The sequence below is a fragment of the Rattus norvegicus genome, chromosome 11, assembly GCF_036323735.1.
Source record: "Rattus norvegicus strain BN/NHsdMcwi chromosome 11, GRCr8, whole genome shotgun sequence".
Lineage (NCBI taxonomy): Eukaryota > Metazoa > Chordata > Mammalia > Rodentia > Muridae > Rattus > Rattus norvegicus.
In genome coordinates, this window is record NC_086029.1 from 97,514,120 (window position 1) to 97,530,197 (window position 16,078).

The 16,078-nt window shown below is 42.3% G+C and overlaps 1 protein-coding gene across 4 annotated transcripts in view; it reads right to left on the reverse strand.

Annotated features, from left to right (window-relative positions):
* The window catches only part of Mapk1 (mitogen activated protein kinase 1), a 67,169-nt gene extending 52,095 nt beyond the window's left edge, over nucleotides 1-15,074 (reverse strand). The window contains exons 1-2 of one of the 4 annotated variants that reach the window (XM_063270242.1): nucleotides 13,947-15,074; nucleotides 13,380-13,838 (exon numbers count right to left, since the gene is read on the reverse strand). In XM_063270242.1, coding sequence (XP_063126312.1) covers nucleotides 13,380-13,492 — 113 coding nt within the window. In that variant the 5' untranslated portion in view covers nucleotides 13,493-13,838; nucleotides 13,947-15,074. Of the gene's footprint in view, nucleotides 1-13,379; nucleotides 13,839-13,946 lie in introns of those variants that run through there. The other 3 variants (NM_053842.2, XM_006248658.5, XM_006248659.5) reach the window with 3 other exon arrangements.
* Between the last annotated feature and the right edge of the window lie 1,004 nt (nucleotides 15,075-16,078).

A 16,078-nucleotide genomic window follows, 5' to 3' on the forward strand; every position in this document is an offset into this window, starting at 1 on the left:
TGACTCATTACAGGTGATCTTTTGTGACTGATATGCTTTACAGACAAAATGATCAATTCCAACTGAGAACTGAAATCTGTAACTAGAATAAAAAAGATCCCATAAAGAGTAAGGGAAAGGTCAGGAGGTGGTGCCTTTGGGAGGAAGCCCGGTCCACAAACTAAATCTAGGACAAACAGGACTATTACAAAGAGAAACCCTGTCTCAAAATATCAGAGTATGGAAAAGAATGCCAGGCAGTGGTAGCACATGCCTTTAATCCCAGCACTTGGGAGGCAGATCTCTGTGATTCGGAGGCCATACAACAAACAAAAAACAACAATAATGAGAGACAGAGACTCCTCTACTTGCCCTATGGGTTAGCCATTCCCTGCTCAAAAAGATAACTGTACCACTGTCTCTTCTAGCAAGTAGGCTGTGGTAGTCTGAATAGGAATGGCCTCCAGTTTGGATGCTTGGCTCATCAGGAACAATACTATTATAAAGTGTGGTCTTGTAGAAATTATGTCACTGTGGGGATGGGCTTTGAGGTCTCAGTTGTTCAAGCTCCACTCAGTGTGATACACAGGCTCCTTCAGTTATCTGCTGATCAAGATGCAGAATTCTCAGCTCTTCAAATACCATGTCTGTCTGTCTGGTGCTGTGCTTCTTGCCAGGATGATAATGGACTAGACCTCTGAAACTGTAAGCCAGCCCCAGTTAAATGTTTCTTTTATTAGAGTTGCCTTGAGGGGTTGGAGAGATGGCTCAGCAGTAAAGAGCGGTTAAGAACTCAGAGGTCCCGAGTTCAGTTTCCAGCAACCACAAGGATCTGATGTCCTCTTCTGGTGTGTCTGAAAGACAGCTGCAGTGTAAAATTAAATTTAAAAAGGAGTTGCCTTGGTCATGGTGTCTCTTTGCAACAGTGAAAACCTAACTAAACTAAGACACAGGCTCTCAGGAGGCAAATCTCCACTTTGTGTGGCTATGGAGCCATCACACAGACTCAGACCAGAGTGTTTACAAGCTGTGGGCTGCAGGATACAATCTGTACAGTCTGCCAGATTACAGAGAAGAAACATTCAGAGAGCTGCTCTGGGTGCTATGGAAGAGTAGTCTAGATTAGCTGTAAAAGACTTCACAGATGTAGACGTCAACACAGATGAAGATTATTGGGAAAATGTTGTGCTGTGTGGTTTAATTTTAGGAAAGAGAAGTAAGTCTGAAGTAAGACTGGGTGACTGAGTTGCACAGTCTTTTGTTAGGTCTCTTTTCCTAAACCCAGAAACACAAGTTGAAGTTCAGGATGACATACCCAGGACATCAGGCTTGCAAGGCAAGCACTTTACTTGCTGAGTACCTATCAGGCCTCCAGACAGGAATTTCATATGCGTATATCATGCTTCTATAAAAGTAAGAAATAAGAGCAAAGACTAAAAGGAAAATGTTAAGTTACAAAAACTTGAAGACAGTAGCCAACTCCAGAAGAGAATTGGACATGTATACCCATGTGGAGGCCAGGACAAAAACTCAGGCTGAACCATCTCTCCAGCCCCCTAAAGTATTAACTATTTTATAATCTGCACAATGACGATACATATATTTAATTCACTCTTTAAACAACGTTTAGATACATTTGAGTAAGTATTTCAAAATCAAATTAAAATAGCTTCAATAAATACAGAATCAAATGGTTAAAAGCATGTATTGTTCTTACAGGACTCAGGTTTGGTTACCAGCACCCACATGGTACCTCACAACCATCATCTCCAGTTTGAAATCTGATGCCACCTTCTGACCTCGGAGGTTACCTATCAGGGAAGCACATGGCACACGCATATATATGTGCAGGCAAAACACACACACATTAAAAAAAAACAACAAAACAAAACAAAAGAGATGGCTCAGCAGTTAAGAGCACTGGCTGCTCTTCCAGGACCTGGGCTCAATTCCCAGCACCCACATGGCAGCTCTACTCCAGTTCCAGGGGGATCTAATACCCTATTCCACTGTTCATAAAATAAAAAACAAGCATAAAGAAAACCTTACAAAAGAAACAATATGAAAGCATTCAAAACCATCTAGAAACAATACTGACTAGAAGTATTTTCACACCAAATCAAATTACTCAGAAAACAAAAGCTACCCAAGTACAAACTACTTTATAAGCAGGTCCTACCCAAGCCTGTGAGGAATCAATCCATTCTAACTTTATTAACAGAAGAGCAGGAAAAGGTACAGTACATGTCCCACTCTATGTAAAAATGGTCTAACTCTGACACTCAAAGAGGGGACCCCCCCAGTAACTGTCAATGCTCCCGTCACCTCTCTCTCGCCTATGTACTAGCAAACCTAAAGCAGTGCTGTAAATGTATCATAACCAACAGGCACTTCTATAGGTGCAATCACAAAATGTATCATAACCAGCAGGCACTTCTATAGGTGCAATCACAAAAAAAAAAAAGTGAAAATGCAATCATCCAGACCCCGACCCGACCCTTACCCAGGGTTTCTCTGTGTAGAAACATCCTATAGAACTTGCTCTGTAGATCAGGCTGCCCTTGAATGAAAAGATCCACTTGCCCATGCCTCCCAGATGCTAGAATTAGAAAGGTGTGCCTGGGTCAACCCCCAGCAAGCTCATTTGGAATCTTTTAAAATGTGAAAATCTTTTGAAAAATGTTAGTCATAACACACCATTTTGAAAAGTTTTCCCAGTTTGGCTAAATGATCAGTTTCCTGAAACCAAGGAACCAGCATTTCAGACTTGTTCTCCTGGATCCACCGAATAGCCCGCTGCAAATCCTGACAACGTTTTTATCAAGGCAGGCCCTAGTGGCACACTTAGAGGCAGAGGCCAGGCTGGTCTATACAAGTGAGTTCCAGGATACCCAGAGCTACACAGTGAGACCATGTCTCTCACACACCCCATAACATTCTTTTACTCACCTCTCACCATTTTTTGTTACTCCTAGCAACTGCTGATCTCAGTGCCCTCCCCACAAAACTTTCCAACCTTCCTCCTCCATCTCTTCCCCTGCCCTATAGCTACCACAGCTTGAAAGGAGATAGCCAGGCAGCTCTAGTTCTCAAGAATCCTCTACAGGATTGTTTTCCCCTCTAAATAAAGGCCCATCATGTCTTGAGTTAACTGTCTGTGATCTTCCAAAACCCAGTCATCTTTCAACAATGAGTTTCCTTTAACAGAAGAGCGAGTAAGGAATGCCCTCTACCACCACTGTTCTTCCAGGGGTCTAGGTAGGTTAGCACAGTTAAGGTACGATAAAAAGTTGCCAGGCAGTGGTGGCGCACACACCTTTAAGTCCAGTATTCGGGAGGCAGAGGCAGGTTTGTTCTACAGAGTGAATTCCAGAACCGCCACTGCTACAGAGAAACACTATCTCTAAAAACCAAAAAGAAAAGGAAAAAGAATAAAACCTAAGCAATGAAAAGACAAAGCACAAGTAATAGAGAACCAAATTTATTTTCTTTCCAGATCTCTTTGTATTAAAGATTTTTAATATTCTTTGAAAAGATTTGTCAATGAATGAATGAATGAATGAATGAATGAATGGTACATGATTCAGATTGTCCCAAAAGATTACTTGAAAATACTATCAAAAGGGAATGGGAGATGGGCGAGGTGGCACATGGATTTATTCCTAGTAGTGGAGGCGGAGGCAAGTGAATGTGACTTTGAAGCCAGTTTGGTCTATAAAGTGAAAACCTGACTCAAACAAACAAAGGGGGCCCGGAAAGGTGGCTTGCAGTTCCAAGCACTTTCTCATCGTCTAGAGGCCTGGGTTTCTACACCCACATCAGGCAGCTCACACTGTTTTAACTCCAGCTCTAAGGGATCCAACACCTTTGGCCTTTAGAGACATCTGCATGCATATGTGTGGCTAAAAAGAATAAAAACCCCGAAAATACTAGCAAAATGTAATCACAGGCAAATATTTATAACTCATTACAGTAACAAAACTACACTTAGAAAGAAGCAACAAAAATAACTTTATGGTTAGGATCACATGAGGAACTGTATGAAAGGGCTGCAGCATTAGGAAGGTTGAGAACCACTGATGTAGGTGATCAAATCAGGGGCCTCATATATACTGAGCAAAAATGCTCTATTACACTGAGCTAAAACCTTAATTGTTCCCAAAACAGTTTTAATATAGCAGTTAGCTGTTTTGACAGTGGTGTGCTAAGTATCAATTTTTCTTCTGTCCTGCTGAGGTAGGGACTTGCTCTGCACACCATGCTGGTCTCTGTCCTCCACCTCCCAACTGCCGAAATAGAGACCAGGCATGTGCCATATATAATGAATGCCCTACCATCATGTATTTTGGCCTTAAAGGAAAAACTAACTTGTGGGAAATGTCTCAACTTGTATGAGTTTCTTTTTAAAATTATCTGATTCAAACAATAGAATAGAAACAAAGATGATTTCATGGGGAAAAATATAAATTTTAGGATAGTTCTTTTTTTTTTTAAGATTTATTTATTTATCTCATGTATGTGGGTACACTGTCGCTGTCTTCAGACACACCTAAAGGGAGCATCAGATTCCCATTACAGATGGTTGTGAGCCACCATGTGGTGGCTGGGAACTGAACTCAAAGTCTCTGGAAGAACAGTCAGTGCTCTTAACCACTGAGCCATCTCTCCAGCCCTAGGAGAGGTTTTAGCATTGCTAGACTGAAAACAACTCCCAAAGCAAGCAAATATTTTCATATCTGCTGAAGCATGGGACTTAAGATTTGGATCTGCTGACTTCCAGGCCAAAGTTCCTCCAGTTAGCTAGCTGTCCGCAAGACTCCTCTCAAGTTTCAGCAAATAATTTATACAAACACCTTTCTCAGAGTAACTAACCAACTTTTAAGAGAAAAAAAAAAAAAAACCAAACTAAATACAGTTCTTCAAAATAATGTATAATTTAATGTGCCTTTCTTACCAACATAATATGCAACCTCCAAACTTACCATTTGAATCATTACCAACAAGTTGTTTAGATTCCAATCTAGTCTTACCAATCTAGTACTAGATATGACCATCATGTTGTAGACTTCTTCAGTGTGAAACTATTCTGCAGCTTTCTTTAAAAAAACAAAACAAAACAAAACAAAAAACCCTGATGTTAATTTTTTTTTGTAGACTGGGCATATACATGGCAAATATATGTGGAGTTCAGAGGACAATCTGCAGGAGTTGGTTCTCAGGGATGCCTGCTGAGCCACCTCACTACCCACATTGCTTGTTAGGAATTTTGTCACAGTCATAAAAAGTGACAGGCACAGCAGGTACTCATGCTCAACACTCCCCTGATACTCTTACACACCTCACAAAATATGAATGTTAGATAATTCCCCACAGCCGCATGTCACTGGACAAAATCTATGCTGTTCTTACTGCACTGAAGCAACTCTATCTATAAACCAGATAAAGTGCTAGAATGACACTGCAGCCAGGCAGCAGCAACATCGACCTTAGAAAGTATGGTCAAGACCGTATCTCGAGGACGCTGGGGACGTGCCTCAGCAGGCAGAATGCTGGCTGAAAAAGCAAGCAGAAGGACCTGGATTCAGATCCTCAGAGCCACAGAGGAAGTCAGATGTCACTGTGGATACCTGTACCTTAGCACTTGGAAGATGGACACAAGAGAATTCCTAGAGCTCACTGGTCTAAAGGAATGATCTCAAGTTCAGTGACAGCATGTCTATAAAAAAAAAAAAAAAAAAAAAGGAAGGAAGAAAAAGGCAGACAGGTGGCACTCTAGTTACTGCCCAGCCTGCTGCAAAGGAGGAATACAACAGAGGAAGGAAGACTCCTAACATTAACTCCTGACCTTCCACATATGTGTGCATACAAGCATGCATGCACACGTCTCTTGCTAGGTATATTCAATCATGCCTGTAATTCCAGTATTATTCAGTAGGCAGAAGTGGGACTTAATCCCCTAATCCTAACAAGTTTGAGGCTAGCCAGGTCTACATATAGTTAAGGCCATTAAAAAAGTAAACAAAAACTGAAAGGATATCACTTCAAGGATACCTGCTCCTAACCTATTTTGCAATTTCATTATTTAAAAATTTAAAAAAGAAAAGAGCACGAGGGGTTGGGGATTTGGCCCAGTGGTAGTAGAGTGCTTGCCTAGCAAGTGCAAGGCCCTGGGTTCGGTCCCCAGATCCCAGCTCCCTGGGGGATGGGGGTGGGGGTGGGGGGGAAGAAGAGCACAAAAGTGAAAGTGAAACTTCGTGAACAAGGCAAATTTACAACTTCAGTCTATCAGCTGGCTGTCACATATCCTGCAACACTTTTGGTCCACTTTTTAGTTACAACTAGCCACAGGTTCCTGACTTCAGAGTCTGTCTTAAGACTTCTCTGCTGTGAGAAAAGACCACACCAAGGTAGGGAACCTAAGGAAGAGATCACTTTGGCTTATGTTCCAGAGGGTAAAAATCCAAGATGGCAGTGACAGAACAGCTGCAGGCATGATGGCAGTAACAGCAAGCTGAGACTTCACATCTTAAAACACAAGCAAGAAACAGAGGGAATGGCATCAGGCTTTAAATTCTCGAAGTCCACCTCTAGAGACACATTTCTTCCAACAAGGTCATACCTTTTAAATCTTTCCAAACAATGTCACCAACTGGAAACCAAGTATTCAAATACATGAGCCTACAGAGGACATTTTTATTCAAACCACCATAGGGACCTTGGAGAATAATCTAGCCTGTGCACTTTTTGATACATTTAAAGCAATGGAACCCTTGCCTTATACTGCTGGTCCTAATAATCACATGTGAATATTAATAGATGAATGAAAGGAAAATAAAAAGGTGGGAGAGAAGGAAAGATGAAAGTGGTGATGCTTCAAAAGGGAAGAACGTCTCCCATAAGGTTTCATATACAAGGTTTCCCGTGGGTGAAGGCTCAGGACCCTTGGAAAGGTGACAGTTTGAAAGACCCAGACAGAATACAATCCTTTCAGTTTTTTTTGTCAACAAGGAACCTCTCACTTTGTTGTTTGTAACTTTCTCCTCCAGTGGTTCGGCTCACATTCCATAAAGCCTCAACTCAGAGCCTTCCTGGCAGGCATCTCTCTCCTCACACAGAGTGGGCCATTTCAAAGGCAAGTAGTCGGCCTTTACTAGTGCAGTTCCCCAAGTGAAAAGGAGTGAAGCAAAGGTACAGAGCCCATTCTAAGGCTGCACAGCACCAAGCAGCGTTCAGGCAAAGAAACCTTTTCAAATGCTTATTTGTGTATCTGTGTGAGGACGTACACGTGGAGAACCTCACGGGCTGGTCCTGGCCCTCCATCTTATTTCAAGCAGGGTCTTTAGTCTGTCATTTGCTGGATACTCCAGGCTAGATAGCTCATGAGCTTCCAAGGTAATCTTTTGCCCCCCCCCCCATGTTCAGGAGTGCTATAATTACAAACACATGCTATCATGTTTTTACACGACTTTTACATGGATTCCAAAGGTCCCAATTCACATCACTGAGTTTGCAAAAAACTTTTACCCTTTTACCCACTGAGCCATTCCCAGATGTCAACTGTTTTGCATTTTTGTTTGCTCTTATATTGTTTTTATTGTCTCTTTTTTCCCCTCAATTGTTTTGTTTTGTTTTTTGAGACAAGGTCTATGTAGACAAGGCTAGGTCTTGAACTCAGAGACCTAGCTGCCTCTGCTTCCCAGTGCTTGATTAAAGGAACAGATTACCATGCTCAGCTTCAACTCCTTTAAATTAATAAGTATATATGGTCACCTGGGAAACTTGGATGCTTTTCACAAGAACTTTCATAATACCTGAGAGCTAAAAATAATCCAAGTAAATTCATAAAACAAGGGAACAGTTACAGTTAACTACCAAAAGTACCTTAGGGACTATAAATATAAAAAAAATATAATCTAGACTGTTCAGAAACACCACATTTCTGATTTTTATGTGAGCGGGTCTTCTCACATTTTTTAGGCTCTAAATACAACCTCTGAGTTGTTAGTTTAGCAACTACATCTGAGTTTCTGAGTTCTAAGCTGGGTTTAGCAGCATACCCTATTATCCCAGCATTTGTGCCAGAGACCAAGAGTGCAAAATCATCCTGAGTTACACAGCGAGTAAATGGCCAGCTTGAGCTACTAGACCCTTTCTCAAAACAAACACAAAACAGAAATAAAAGCAAGAATAGACAGAGCAGGCAAACCTACAAATTTTATAAAGAACTGCAGAAAAGTGGGCCATCCCTTGATTCCCTAGTCTTCTGTACCAAGTTCAACCCCAGCTGTCACAACCACACAGCCCCTCTACTCCCAAAGGCGTCCTTTACTCTAGTCATCCCATCATGTTGTTTTCATGCTCCCATGCCTTGGCATGTATTATTTCTCTCTGCCTAGAAAGCATTTTTAAAGGTAAACTACTCATACTTTAATAATGAGCTTAAATACCCACAAGGCCTTATAAAGCCAGCCTTCCATTACCCAGCATTCCTCCTGTCCAGCACTGGCAGTGTGTGCTATTGCTCAAGTATATCCTATTCAGACAAAGTAACCACCATGCAGGAACCAAGTGAACTCTGCTTGACAGGCTCTTTCTGAGCAAACAACTTTATATGAAGCATTTTAAGGAAGGCTAAAAGGAGATGCAAGAAAAGTCATTTTCTCACCTCCACCCTCCCTCCCTGGTTGTTTTCAATAATGGAGAAGAGTTCCACAGAGTGCTAAGCAAACAAGCACCACATTGAGCTATACTCGCAGTGCTCCCACCCCAACTCTAAAATCTTCTGACTGTCACTTAGGGACCAGACAGGATAGGTTCTCTCACATACCACCAGGCCCAAGCCCTTTTCCACAGTTATACTCCTGACCTCTGTCATGTCCCACTGACTCATACATCTAGCTGTGTCCTAGAGCAAGCTACCTAAACGCTCTCAACCGCCTCACAGGGAAGAAGAAAGGCTCATCAGTTTTGCAGCTGCTTTAGGGTTAGATGATGCACACTTAAACATACATACATCAAAACAAAGTTCAAGATAAGTGACATAGAAGTGAATGCTTTAATCACAAAGTCTTAACAGAATGGAATACTGCACTATCATAAAAAGGAGCATAATAGAATTCTAACAAGAACAACCTTTATATTTGAGAGTGAACAACGTAATTAATAGCTTGTCTTCAGCTGCATGCTTTTGCTCCCCATGACTACCAGGTCCCTGGGTTCCTGTGACAATATCAAGTCTTGGTTTCCTGGTCCCTCTTACCACAGTTCCTGGCCTCTCCATAACTTGCCTTTCGTTGATACCTACAGGCAGATACTCTACACCCCTTTACTTCTCAGAGCTCCTCTCACTGCTTCCATTAGTCTGACCTTCAATTAAGACTCTCCCAATCTCTCTGTCACATAAACACAGTATTTCAAAGTTAAATTCACTCAGGGCTGGAGCAATAGCTCAGGATTTGAGGGTGCTTGCTGTTCTTGCACAGAACTCCAGCTCAGCATTAGGACTCACAAATGCTTGTGGCCTTCAAGGAAAGACTGACAGACAGACAGGACAAACAAGACACACACAGTGAAATACATTGGTTTTTTTTTTTAAAAGACCGTCTTTAAAAGTGTTATCTTAGCAGACAACCTAGCACACAACTTCCGTTTCTTCTGATGTTTGCCATTCTCCTATACAGTCCAGCAATTCTCAGGTTTGCCATTCTCCTATACAGTCCAGCAATTCTCAGGTTTCTCTTCTTTGCCAGTGATGCTTTTATTCCTCCTGTTTTGTCAGTGGTTCTTACCTATACTGGGGATCATGAACCCTTCTGAAAATCTCCTAATTTTTATACCGAAAAGATGCTGAACATGCATGTTTACAATTTTAAGAAACCAGTGCCTCAAATAATAATTTGCACTCCTCCACTCAAGATTTTCACTATTACTCATGGTATAGAAAGGTTTCTTTTTTTCTGTATGTTTTGTCTGCTTATGTTTGTATATCATGTGTCTGTGGAGCCAGAAGAAGAGGTCAGATCCCCTGGAACCAGGGTTAAGGGCAGTTGCAAGCTACCATTTGAACCCAAGCCATCTGCAAGAACAAATGCTATTAATGCTGAGCAACCTCTCCAGCCTGTTACACTTCACAAACTGACACAGCCATCTCTGTTTCTCCATGGTAAACCTGCTTTGCCTTCAGGACCCCCTCTCTTGGATTATGGCACCAGTCCTACACTTCTCATTTTAGCTCAGCAATCTTTAAACCTAAACCCATCTTTCTTGGCTCCCCACCTTATAACTACCTTGTCTTCATTAAATCTCTTATGACTTTCCACAAGACCTCTTATGACTGATTCTGTCTGCTCAAGAGTCCTCCTCTCCAATGACACTTAATTACTGTACCTTGAGATGGCAACAATGGCCTAATTGCTGTATCACCACCAAAATTAAATTTGCCTACAACTCTCAAAAACATCACTGCTTTCTTTCCCACCGCCTTTTCTTACGGAGTCCTCTACGGTGTTTTACCTAAATACTTTTCTAAGGTTAGACTCATCAGCTCAAGCTGTTACTTGTTCCTATTATCTGCCTATCAAAATCACACCCACTCTTAAATGCCCAACTCAAAACCCAGTCTTCTTCTAAAAACATTTTATTTTTAATTATGTGCATTCATATACATACATATGTGTGCACACAGAAGAACCCATAAGAGGTCAGAGACATCAAGACTACTTGAAGTTACAAGCTGTTAGGAACTGAATTCTGGTTGTAGCTCTTAACTGCTACACCTCCCACACCCACATTTTATCTTTTTGTCTTCTACATAATGATTATGAAGGGAGCTTGAACAAATAGGCACAATTCTCCACGACCTGCTTTACGGAAATCCTGCTAAGAACGGCTGAAAATCCCTTAAGTAATTTTTTTTTTTTTTTTGGTCTTTTTTTCGGAGCTGGGGACCGAACCCAGGGCCTTGTGCTTCCTAGGCAAGCGCTCTACCACTGAGCTAAATCCCCAACCCCCAAGTAATTTTTTTAAAGAGTTATTCTTAAATCAGTTTCCAGGGTGTGTACCCTAGTGAGTCTTCGTTGGACCACATGTGTGTAGATGCCCTTGGAAGGAGGGGTGCAGTAGGTGGTGGGTGGTAGTGTCACGTAACACAGATGCAGGGATCTGAGCTTAGGTCCTGCAAAAGCAGCAGGTACTCAACCACTATGCCGTCTTTCCAGCTTTTTTTTTTTTTTCTTTTTTTCGGAGCTGGGGACCGAACCCAGGGCCACTGAGCTAAATCCCCAACCCCGTCTTTCCAGCTTTTAAAGATCACTATTCAAGTGGATACTTAAGCTGAGAAGCTGCCATAAACTCAGCAATAATCAGATGATAATGACACACAATTAAGAATATTAAATAAATACTAAGATACATTATCTGGAGATAAGAGGCTGATGCTTGGATTTAAATTTCAATTATATTTGTATTTTTCTTAAAATTAAAATTTGTAGGTGCCAGCCTCATCTACAAATTGAGTTCCAGGATAGCCAGGGTGATTACACAGAGAAACCTTGTCTTAAAAAATTAATTAGTTTTATTTATTTTATGCATATGAATGTCTTGCTTAAATGCATGACTTAAGAGAACATCTCATCTTCTGGAACTATAATTACAGACTAGGCTGTCATTGGAATCGAACCCAGAGCAGCCAGTGCTCTTAACTGCTGAGTCATCTCTCCACCCCTAAAATGTGAATTTTAAAAAGAATTCTGCACAGCAAGCGGAAACTTCAAAGGTCAATAGCAACAGGATCTAAACAATCCATCTTATTAAGGTGGTCCTAAATTTTTTTGTCTCTATTTAAAGTAAGCTTTTTTATTCTTTTTTTTTTTTTAAATAAATGAGACTATGGTGGGTAATCATTTGAGTGTCAATAATAAGAGTTACTGGCATACTTACCAGCAAGTGCAAGGGCAGTAATACATGCAAGACAGATGTGATGTGGAAAGTAATTTTTCCCCATTCCTTTACAAAGACTTTCTTGTAACCGTGACCTAAATTTAATTTCCCCTTTGACTCGCAGGTCCAGTTCACTTTTACCTTCATAATTGTATACTATGAAACATTTTGCTCATAAGAATATAACTATTCTCCGGTCCTTTAAAAAGGAAAGTTAATTATTCTACCTAGTTAACACACTTGGTGAAAACACATCTTTCTTGGCATTTCTAAAATTATGACCATTCAAATTTGAATGCATTTCTGAAATAGACTTGTTCATCAGGAAAATATGCTGAAGTTCTGAAATTATTAATAAATCAAGGAAAGGCGTGTGCAATCATAGCTGAGGAGCTGAAGCATTTAAACCAGGATCTTTCTATATATAGAAAGCATGATTCTAGTTCTTCACCCTTGGGAAAAAGACTTCCTTTCAATACCTTATCTGAAAAAGGGTGTCTTCTCTTTCTTCAAGATGGCTATCCAAGTAAAATTAACTACCTCAGAAACCTTCGATAAATGAACTTGCTTTAATTAAAACAATACACTTCATTCCACAAGCAGAAAGTACTGTAAGTGGTTGTGTATATATAGTGAACACTAAAACGTTAGGGAAACGACCACAGTAAATAGGGCTAATACCTATGGATACATTCACATGTACTTTTGAGGGTAACGACGGGGTAATTTAAAGTCAAATTTGGAGTTAGGCCTAACTCCAAATACATCTTAATAATTCTAAGAGTGATGCTGGTTTATCCTTCCTGAAACACAATCGGTATGATATTTAAATCCATTTTGAAACTTCAAGATTTCAGTATATCCACAACCAACGCTGTGTCATTGTTTTTTAGAAAGCCTGAGGTAGAACGCATCATTAGCTCTACTGAAGATATTTTGTGAATGCTGTTCACGTACACAGAGAGAATAAAAATATTTTGGTGCTCAGCACACAAGCCCATTATTCCGTCTTGCAAAACCATTGCCGCCGCCACCACCACGGACATGCATCTAATGGAATTCCTAGTTTTAATCTAATGTCAAAAGGCGGCGGCTATAACGCTATGAACTAGGGGACATGGTGCACTTCCGTTCCCGACCCAAGGGAGAAGCCTCGAAAGTACGCGCTCGAGACCAAGCCCGGGAGTCTTCGAGTCCTGGCCTCGGTCTGAGATGCCCTTCCAACAGCAAACGAAGGGTCAGCTCAGGAAGCAGCAGAGCAACACTTAAACCTCGAAAGGGCCCCCGGGACCCCGCCCCAGGGCCCCAGGAGTGCGGGCCAAGGAGAAGCCACGGGTCCGGGGGCGCCGCGGACCGCGAGGCCAAGGCGCGGGAAAGGCCGCAGCTGCGTCCAGATCAGCCATAGGCAGGGGGCACAGGATGACCGCGTGAGGCCGGGCCTGCAAACCAGCGCAGACACTTACCAAACCATGCCGTAGGCGCCTTCTCCGATGTACGAGAGATTAGTGTAGCGCGGCCCCACGTCGAACACCTGCCCGCGGACCATCTCCGGGCCCGCCGCCGCCGCCGCCGCCATGTTGGCTGCACAGCCTCCGCCGCGTTGGGCTCGACGCTTCGCGGTTACCGCTCGACTTGTGCTGCGCTTCCCACAGGAACCGCGCCGCCGCCCGTGTAGCAGCCGCTGGCGGCGATCGGGAACGAGGAGGGAGGACAACACAGAAGAGAGAACTAACCGCCGGTAGAACCACTGCCTGCCTTCCTGCCTGACGGGCGGGCGGGCAGCGAGTGGGAGGAGGGAAGGACTCGCGTCGAGGGGCGCTAGGGCGGAGTCAAGGGCGTGCGTGATGATTGGCTTCTCCCCTCAGAGAGGGCGGAGTCTCGCGGGCCGGCGGAAGCAGCGAAGTAAGCCAGGAGCACTGCGGCTGCGGGGGAGGGACGTCACGTGCGTTCAGAAAGCTAAGGGCTGGGTAGCTCTAGAAAGCTAGATTGGAACTTAGGCATAATGACCCCACAGAGTCCCACCACTGTACCTGGTCCAGAACGAACTCGCGCGGGACCAGGGACTTGAGACCAGAGGACTCACTGCACACCAGCCACGGGACCCCTGAGACAGACAGGCCTCTAGGAATACGTGGCCCACATTCTGCACTCTTATGCACTTAGACCGTCAGAGTGGGACAGAAACCAAAAAGATGACCCAGACCCAGAAAAATATTTTCACCCTGTAATGAGAATAATAAATAAAAAAGATGCCTTTTGGACATATAAAAACAGATTAGTCAGGAACCCTACAGTACCTAAGGCTGCTCCTGATACCCAGAGCCCAGTGACATGGAGATGACATAGTCCTAGAATCCCATGATGCCTACTGGACAAAATATAAGCAGAGACCAAAAGCAATGCTTTGCTCTACGTATCTGGAGAGATGCACCTTGATCTGTTCTGTGGCTAGAGAATCTCCCTCAGAATCCTGACCCTCAAATCAGAGACTTCTGTTAGAGATTAGACCTGACCTGAAGCTAAGATAGGTCACACAGGTGAACAGCCTTGGGAAGACAGGCTTAGGAATGTAAGGAGTTTAGAGTGTAAACCTTGCATGATGACCTTCAGCATAATAAAATATAACTTTTCTTATACTAACTACGTATATCTACCTTCTTACTGGTGACGCACACCTAACAGTGTGAGACATAAATAAGTAGAAACCAAAACACAAGACATTGAATCCCCTAATTAGAGGTTTCTTCAAGAAAATTTGCTTAATACCTATAGCATTGGAGCCAGCCATGTTTCCAGAGTGAAAAGACAGGCAAAATACAATATTTGCACTTAAGTGTTGTGAAGAAATAAAAAGCCAAGGGAAAATATAAAGAGCTGTGGGTGGGGACGCTGGAGAAAGACAGTGAAATTCCGGGACTTGGATTCAGGTGCTGTGTAACACTTTCCTGAAGGATTGAAACATTCTATCCGGAGGGGTAACTCCTTAAACAATAAGGTAAAAAACTGAAAGGAGCAAGTCAGTGTGGTGCCTCACATGTACCACTTGTGAGGCAGAGTGGGGCAGATCTCTTAAGAATGGGAGGCCAGCCTGGTCTACAGAATGAGTTCCAGGATAGCCAAGAGTCTCAAAAAAAAAAAAAAAAAAACCAAAAAACAAAAAAAGCAAAAAACAAACAAACAAAAACAAAAACAAAACAAAAAAAAACAATCAAAAAACTCAACGGAGTTTAAGAAGTCCTTGAAACTGACCAGATTCACTAGGCCCCTCTCACCAGAGTAAGCAATAAAAGCTGAGAGTCCCTCTGAAATGGAGCTCAGGTGAGCTGCAAAGACTCTTGAGACCAGCTACCCGGAGGAGGCAAAGCTCTACCAATTGCCAGGTAGTGGTTTAGACAACTATGCACTTGGAAGGACACTCTTCCACTTTGGCAGCACCCACACTTTGCTCTGTTGTGAGCTCCTTTTTGTAGTGAGGAGACGTGTGTAATGTCTCCCCAGGAAAAGTTTTGTCCCACAACGCCTGCTTGGTACAGATGGGCATACTGAAACACAGCACAGTTAGAATGGCTGAAAAAGATGAACAAAATTTAGGGGAAAAAAAACGATCACAAACACCACTAAACTGAGGAATGAAATTGGAATGTCAAAGTTGGTGGTGCCCAGAAAAGCAGAGATAAGGAGATAGTGAGTGGCTACTACAGTCTCTCGGGTACTTTTCTGCCATCCCTGGAAGCAAACTCTTGTGTGGCCAACACTGAGGTCTAACTTAGGGATATCAAGTCTGGTCTTCTAGACATCAATAAAGATTAACTAGGCAATCTCAAAGATAAAAAAGTAAATCTTTGGGGGTTGGGGATTTAGCTCAGTGGTAGAGCGCTTGCCTAGCAAGCACAAGGCCCTGGGTTCAGTCCCCAGCTCTGGAAAAAAAAAAAGTAAATCTTTAATAATAAAGAGAAGAACTGGGGTATCCCTCAGTGGTGAAGTGCATACTTAGCCTATGACAGATTTTAGATTTATTAGCCCTTCGAAATACATTAGTTCATTTAACAGAATCTATTTCAGAAGACACCTAATACTATGGCTCTATAAAAATGTATTTTTTAAAGACCAGGATAGATGGATAGTATCATGAAATTAAAATCCCATTAACCAACATAAAATT